At 43.5% G+C, this 7,382-nt stretch overlaps 1 protein-coding gene across 1 annotated transcript; it reads right to left on the bottom strand.

The window, feature by feature from the left end:
* Nucleotides 1-2,210: 2,210 nt before the first annotated feature.
* LOC147434198 (Ribosomal protein S5/Elongation factor G/III/V family protein) lies at nucleotides 2,211-6,199 on the bottom strand. The gene is made up of 2 exons (XM_086490768.1): nucleotides 5,647-6,199; nucleotides 2,211-5,560 (listed from the first exon to the last, which is right to left on the bottom strand). Exons 1-2 carry the CDS (start codon nucleotides 6,124-6,126, stop codon nucleotides 2,864-2,866), a joined length of 3,177 nt encoding a protein of 1,058 aa, XP_086346894.1. The 5' UTR covers nucleotides 6,127-6,199; the 3' UTR covers nucleotides 2,211-2,863.
* Between the last annotated feature and the right edge of the window lie 1,183 nt (nucleotides 6,200-7,382).

Below are 7,382 nucleotides of genomic sequence, written 5' to 3'. Positions count from 1 at the left end.
TTTTGTTCTTCTTTTGCATGATAGTTTTATTTGCCTCTTGTCTTTGCTTCTTATTTGTTTTCAGCAAATGGATGAGAAAGAAGCAATGATGGGACCAGTATGAACATCTGCAAGCTTTCAAACCACAATCAAAGGATTGTTAACACGAGCATGCAAGATGCTTTAAGCTTATTGCTGCATGTATTATGCACAAACTTCACTTAGAGCTATGATCTGCAACATTTACATATATCTAATTGTTTTGTGAATTTCTTAAGGCTTTTTCTTTCTTGTAGAATAAATATAGGTGGTTGATAGTAAACCCTAGCCACTTAGTGTCACAAGCCACACCAATTTGTTCTTAAGTCAAACAATTGCCCTGCTTGGTGGATTCATTGCAAGCTAGCCATGGTGCATAGGTCTATATGGATTGCTCACCAACAAGAATTTGCAAAAACATTTTCAACCACATCTAGAATATCCTAACTAAGGGTGTGCTCAGTCACTTGAGACACCTCCTAGCACCCAAACTTTAGGTTTCCCATTCCGAGTTAGTTTTGGCAAAGATAAAAACAATGACATGGAACAAAAGGCCACACAAATTGATATATTCACTAATACATGAAGCAAAATCGACAGCTCTTGAAATTTCAAAGACAAGTTTTTACTTGAGTGGAAAATTCTTGACTGAATGTGAGTCACTTGATGATAATATTTTCCTCATGTCTTGTAAACTATCACATAAAATATAACCAATGCAAGCCCACCATCTTTGGGCATAAGCTCTTCTAAGTTTTAATCTAAGGAAGCTGGAGGCCTTGAAGAAATTATAATTTCAATGTCCTCAAATCCTATTTAGTTTGAATGAAGTAAACTTGGGTCAATCACTTGAGACATTTCATTTCAAAAACTATAAAGGGTTTCTCATCAAGGAATTCAATGGTAGGGAGATGTCACTTGCATGCACCAAATTTTCCTTTTGACCCCTTTGTATTTTGCCTTATAAAACCCCTCTATTGTACACTCACTTGATACCCTAGATTTTCTTAAGCTTTGGAGAAAATTAATGCAAATGCTAAAAACCATGTATTAGCATTTTTAACTACACAACAAAGTACACAACATTGAAGACTTAAAAATGCACATGCTTGTTTATTTCTCTATGTTAATTTCACATTTTTGTCGCTGCTACTAACGCACATGTTAAATCCTCTTTTTTTTAAGATGGTCTGTTTTCATCAAAACAGAAAGCTTGTTCATGAGTTTGCTAAACGAATAAAGGAATAATTTATCACCATGCACTTGGCGATAAGCCCACTTCATGCCTGTTCAAAGGTAGCAAGCCCTTCTTATTTTCAAGACCCTTTTTATATTCCTTCTTTTTAGAAACATCAATATTTCGAGCTTTGATTTCCAAAATTTAAGCCCCTTCTAACTGACAAGCTACAAAAAAGTTTCTAATAAAAACATGTCGGAATTGTTTCTCATTTAGTATTTGTTAGAAACTAACTTTTTAAAAATTAGTCTCACAAGCACCAAGAATATTAAAAATTTGAACATGTGTCAGATGTGTATCTACGGAGATTGCAGGTTTTATGGATTGAGCAATTGAGAAAACTCTATGCAATCCTCAAGATCATAAGACTTCAATTGAGCAAGGTGCTCTTTCACCAAAAAAGCTATGTGAAAACATGATATAAACAAGTAAAGGATCGCAATGGCATTCTACAACACAAAAAATGAAAAGGACCACCATTTACAAACAAAAATACCCAAGGAGATTTCAATCATTCAATGCTTCAGATGTATGTATGCTCAACCCCCTTCTACTAGATAGCCAAAAAGGTGTAAGGCATGTTTTAGACACTTTAATTCAGTAGAAAAGTGTAAAGAAAAGAATATACCATGCTAGATATGGGTGAGACAAAAACTCACAGTCTTATCCGGTGAACTTGTATTTTCTGCCATGATCATCTCCTAGTGTGTCCTCAGAGAGGTAGACTTTTGGCCAACCATACCAAAAAACCAGTTACAGTGCATGAACTTCTCAAGGTTTCGAAAGACAGACATACACATGTAATATAAAAAGAACACATTAACAAATGTCATATAGATTAAATATTTCACCGACAACACAATCAACATCCCACAGTATCTTCCACAAGATACAGAGTAACGTTGTGAAGAGCTCCATTAGCACAACAATGATATCCCCATGAATGGGTTTAAGATTTCCAAAATAGTAGAGGATGGACAGCACCATTCCATCGCCCCACCAAAACTTAAGTCACATTCCTCTATTTTTTTTTACAAATAGGTCTGTATTCATATGCTCATTGCAACGTCAAAATATCTTGACAAAAGTGAGATGATTCCATTGGTTGTAAATGCTTAGACATACAAGCTATTGATCTGATGTTAAGCCCCCTCGGCCATGGGAGACAACTGTACAGACCCAACCATAGCTTCATCTCTCAATAATAAATGCACCCGTCCTTGTAGTAACTTGTACACAACCTTCGAGCCCAGCGAAGCTCGATATATCAAGCATTGAATCTCAAGGCCTGGGATTGTTGCATGCAACATTCTGGTACCCCAGGCAAGCTCATGCCACACTCCACAAGGGCTCTTACAAAAGCTGATAGATATTCCTACAAAAGCCTCGCTAGCTTTCCTTCTAAACTTTTTGATGCCTTCACAAATATCTTCGAAGTCGTCCCCCATAAAGCACGGATTGGACTGAAAGCAATTGCCATGACAAACCTGGCGGTAATGAAATGCTCCAACAATTTGGTACAACAAATGCCATGAGAATGGTAGTCCTACGACAAGAGGGAGCAAAAGTCTCATTAAAAACAATGCCCTTCTCTTGAGCATCAAACACCTACACTTTGCGTGCTAGTGTACGCTGCTTTGTAGCATGCTGCACTACCTTCTCCTCTACAGGCAAACCCTTTCGCCTTCGCACAGCATCAATAAGCTTTCTTGCTGTGTTCCGAAGGACACTAGAGCCATCTCCAAACTCCTCCAGCTCTTCTTCTGTGCGAGGCACAAAGAAAGGGTCAAGTGGAATCTCCTCCCAATGACTAAGAACCAGCTGCGGACTTGCCGCACCTGACGTCTTTCTTCGCAGCTCATCTGTTAGCCCAAAGCTTTCAGCAACAGGCATGTATGCATGGACAGTGAACATATCCGTGCCTTCACGCATTTCTTCCTTCAGCACTCGAGCACGTCTCTTCCCGAGCACTCCATACATTTGACCAAGAAACTCAGTGGGCGTGCTTACTTCACAGAAGTACATTGCCTCCACAAGCCTTGGGCTCTTAGCTAGCATGGCTGCGCGACAAGCTTCTTTGACTGTTGTCATAACCTGACCGGAGAAAGGGCCATACTGGTCAACAACAGCAGTTGATGCCCCATTTTCTGCCACCTCATCACCCACCAATCCTTTTGCTTTGGCCAACAAAATAGCTTCGATTGTGAATGCTAAGCCCCACATTGGTTCTTCACAAAGGGGACCTGCTGCTGTTGCCAGTTGAAACCCTGAAATGACACTACTCTCTAGGGCTTCGGTCTCTATCAGCAATGTATTGGACTCCTTGACATCATCAGTTGCCTCATCACCCATGATGCCAAGCCTTCTTGACACGTGCGGAGCTCCTCTTATAAGAATCCTTTCCACACCCGTAGACCCTGCTACAGACAATTTCTCCCCTTGTTCCAAGGGACCCAGGGAATCAATTCCACCTGCTTTCGAAGGAGTTAAAAGAGCATTTGGACCCAGGTGTCTGGGCCCTAATGACCAGATCCTCTGTAATCTGTTTACCCATTTTTTGGCATCGGAGTCACTCTTCCGCTTGACATTTCTGACATTTTCATCCACACTATCAACTTGTGCAGCAGCAAGTAATCTGTTCCTCAGCATAGCTACTGGATCTTGTGTCTCGCCATCATTATGCGGTGGGCGCTCCTCAACAAGCGGCGTCTCCCTTGTGTTACTTTCTTGTAAAAGGCCTTGCAACTGTTCTCCACTCTCGTCCAAAACCTTCGTGAGTGCTGAAGGTAGCTTGCTAACATACACCCGAATGATGCATCTTCCATTCGCAGTTACCCTTTCAACTACATCCAAAGCCTTCGGTGTCTCCAAAGAACCAGGTTTTTCCACCTCAATCGTCTCCTTGAAAGCTACCAGAGGAGCCGATACTATCAAGTCAACCTTTGCAAAGCGCTCTTTGAGATCTCTGATGCATCTCTCCAAGTGCACCTCCCCTGCAGCTGCGATCACATGCTCGCCTGTAGCTGATAAGCTGATCTCCACAAATGGGTCCGCCCGGTTAAGCAAACGTAACCCTCGAGTTAAAGATCCCAGATCTGAAGGATCTGATGGTTCAAGAGCTACTCTCATGATTGGCGCAGCCTGGAATGTCATACTTCGAAATGGCCAGCAATATGCCGTTGTTGAAAGTGTTGCTGTTTTTAAAATGAGCTGCCCCAAGCCCCTTATTGCAGCAAGGTTTCCAGCTGAGACAGACTTCTTTGGTTCTAATCCACTTCCCATCATCATATAAAGACCCTGGGCAATAGCCTCCTGCATATGCTTTCGATCCAACTCCTCCTTAGTTGGATCATGGAGGGGAGATAAAACCCATACTTTCTGGCCCGCACACAACACACCACTGAAGACTCGTGCAAAAGCAAGAAAGCACTCTTGGTGGCCCATGTCTCCGACATTTTGCAACTCCTCTCGAACATCTGGTAAAATCTCTCCATCCGGTCCTTGCTTGGGTAGTAAATCAATAGGAACTGCAAACATTTTTGACACGAACACAACACATGGAACATCCGCACTGTCATCGCACACTTTCACAGCCTGCTTTGTCCTCTTCAAAGCCATCTGCGCTTCTTCTTGTGAGTTAGCAACTGCAATGTCATCCGGGAACAAGCGGACAACTCTCTCTGCCTGAGCAGAAATTGGGTTCGGTAATACATCACAAACCATTGAAAAAATTGCATCTGCAAGCGGCAACCAACGACTCATCACTGCTTGGAGAACAACTTTGGGGTCCTTATGTTGCAAATCACGGGCTGGAATGGACAAATTCATCGACTTGATAATCTTGTTTAGCATTTCTTGTCCAGAACTTCCTTTCAGACCTGCATCATAAACCTGCCAAAGAGGTTCCAAAACAAACTGCACGAACATGGGTTTCACCTTGCCTCCAGAGGCCTTCTTGCCCACTATCTTCTTCGTCTTCGGTATGTAGTAGTGATCTCCCCACAATGCTCTACATAATGCGTTTTCACTTGCACCAAGTTTTGCTGCATAGAGAGAAGCAAAATGGTTGATCCGAAATCCCCAACCATCCAAAGCACATGCAAACACTACATTGCCACGCTCTGGCGCAAAGGCATCCTTCTCGTCCTCTTCTAAATTGGGCGATTCCATTAAGCTAATATTATCTGAATCAACAGCCTCGTTTGATCCGATTGCATGATCTGTGCCAAGAATTGAATCAACATCCGATAAATATTTCTCTGACCGGAAAGTGTTGATGATGTTGTTTACTTCATTCAAAATGCTCTGCAAACACACATGTAGCTCATTAGCCACAATCCCACATTTTAGAAATCTCACACACCTAGCAAACTCCCTCTTTGACCACAAACCTGAAGCCTTGAGTATGCCTCTGCGGGACTCATCTTGAGTTCAGTAATGAGCCTATCAATCTTATTGAGAACAAGACATGGGGTGACTCTTTCGATCCACGCTTGTCTGAGCACCGCATGGGTCTGAATGTGGACACCCTCACACGCATCTACAAGAACAAGGGCACCATCGCTGAGGCGGGCAGCAGTCGAGACTTCACTACAGAAATCGACATGGCCAGGGGAGTCTATGAGGTTGATGACATGCCCATGGTAGGTCAAGGCTATGGAGGAGCTTTTCATGGTGATGGCACGAAGCTGCTCATCGTCCCTGTAGTCAAGAAATCTTAACTTGCCTGCGAGTTTTGGGTGAAGCAGACCTGCTCCGCCTGAAGCAATCAAGTGATCTGCAAGGGTTGTTTTGCCATGATCCACATGAGCTAGAATGCAAATATTGCGAATGCGAGCCCTCACGGACTCTGCGATCGTCTCCACTGCCATGAAAGAATGACGAAAACGCCCACGCACTCCTGGCCTTCATAGGCTGTGTAGCCAATGCTTTTCAAAACAAGGTGAAAGTTCACTATGGCCTTCGTAAAGGCTATTTGAAAAAAGAACGAGCTCACGCGATCCGCCTCCGGCGGCGGGTCTCATTCGTTCGGCTTTATTCCACTTCTAATCGCAAAACCTGCTACACACTATGAGAAAACCAAAACCATATATGCGTAGTCTTATTGCAACCTACTGACAAACTTTCAAGTGGGTTGTCCCACCCTCTGCATCACATAGCTTCCGCTTGGATCAAAAACCTGTCATTGGTGTCTTCCACCCATTTGTAACATCCCATAGTGTTGCACCCCAACAGATAGCCCATCATGTATATGGACCGTCAGTGGCATGCCCTCAACACTCCATGCAGTCCTTCGCAAACTGCCCACTATATACCGAGCAGCACCACGCATACCACCATCCAAGAAACATGTACCTAACAACAAGCTCGAACACATGTCTGACCCTCCCTCCCAACCAAGTAAAGTGGAGGCCTCAACCATAGAGCCCTGCACCTTCAATGGAAGCAAGGCCACCACCTAGGATACTCCTTTATCCACCATTGGACATGTCTGTTGCATTAGAATCTCCACCGTCTTTGGCAACACAACCTCCTCTTTGGCAATACACTCGATTCCAGCATCATTGAGCCCTCCTGCTGCAACTAGCTGCTCTTCAAGGTCAATCAACTCCACTTGCATGTCCGCTTCAGGTGCTTGTGCTTCAATCACCTCTTCTATCGTTGCATCATGCTCTGCCAAGGTAGAGAGAAATTCTTCCCACACTGCATCCTCTTGGTCATCATCCATAGGTAGGGCCACTTCATCCCTTGCAACAAGAATCTACACCATCTCCATCTACATAGCTGCATTTATGGGCATAGAGTCCTCCACTTGGTCTCTATCAAGCACATTGGCTCGCTCTGTTCCTTGCTCTTCTTGAACATGGGCTACTACCATATTATCAAACACATAATAAGGCAGCTTTACCTTTACCAGCTCAGGTTCGTCATACTCTGTCTCCTCGCCATAGGATGTGGACTCATCCGCTCTATCCTCCTTGCTTGTCTCCCAACAACTCGAGCTTGTACCTTCATCACATCATCGGCATCATATACCGACTCCGCATCTGCATCTTCATCCGCTTGCTGCTCCATAGATCCTTGACCATCTCCATGGCTTTGCACACTTTCTCCATCTGCTACTGAA

This window comes from Adiantum capillus-veneris, chromosome 19, assembly GCF_014529385.1.
Source record: "Adiantum capillus-veneris isolate H3 chromosome 19, ASM1452938v2, whole genome shotgun sequence".
Taxonomy (NCBI): domain Eukaryota; kingdom Viridiplantae; phylum Streptophyta; class Polypodiopsida; order Polypodiales; family Pteridaceae; genus Adiantum; species Adiantum capillus-veneris.
The sequence above is the reverse complement of the archived record's forward strand: the minus strand, read 5'-3'. Positions and strand labels throughout refer to the sequence as shown.

What these genes read in the sequence shown, in the direction of transcription:
- LOC147434198 (XM_086490768.1), bottom strand. Translation starts at nt 6,126, where the DNA reads ATGGCAGTGGAGACGATCGCAGAGTCCGTGAGGGCTCGCATTCGCAAT. An exon ending in AGGCATACTCAAGGCTTCAG is followed by an intron (nt 5,561 to 5,646) that starts GTTTGTGGTCAA and finishes GTGTGTTTGCAG; the next exon opens with AGCATTTTGAATGAAGTAAA.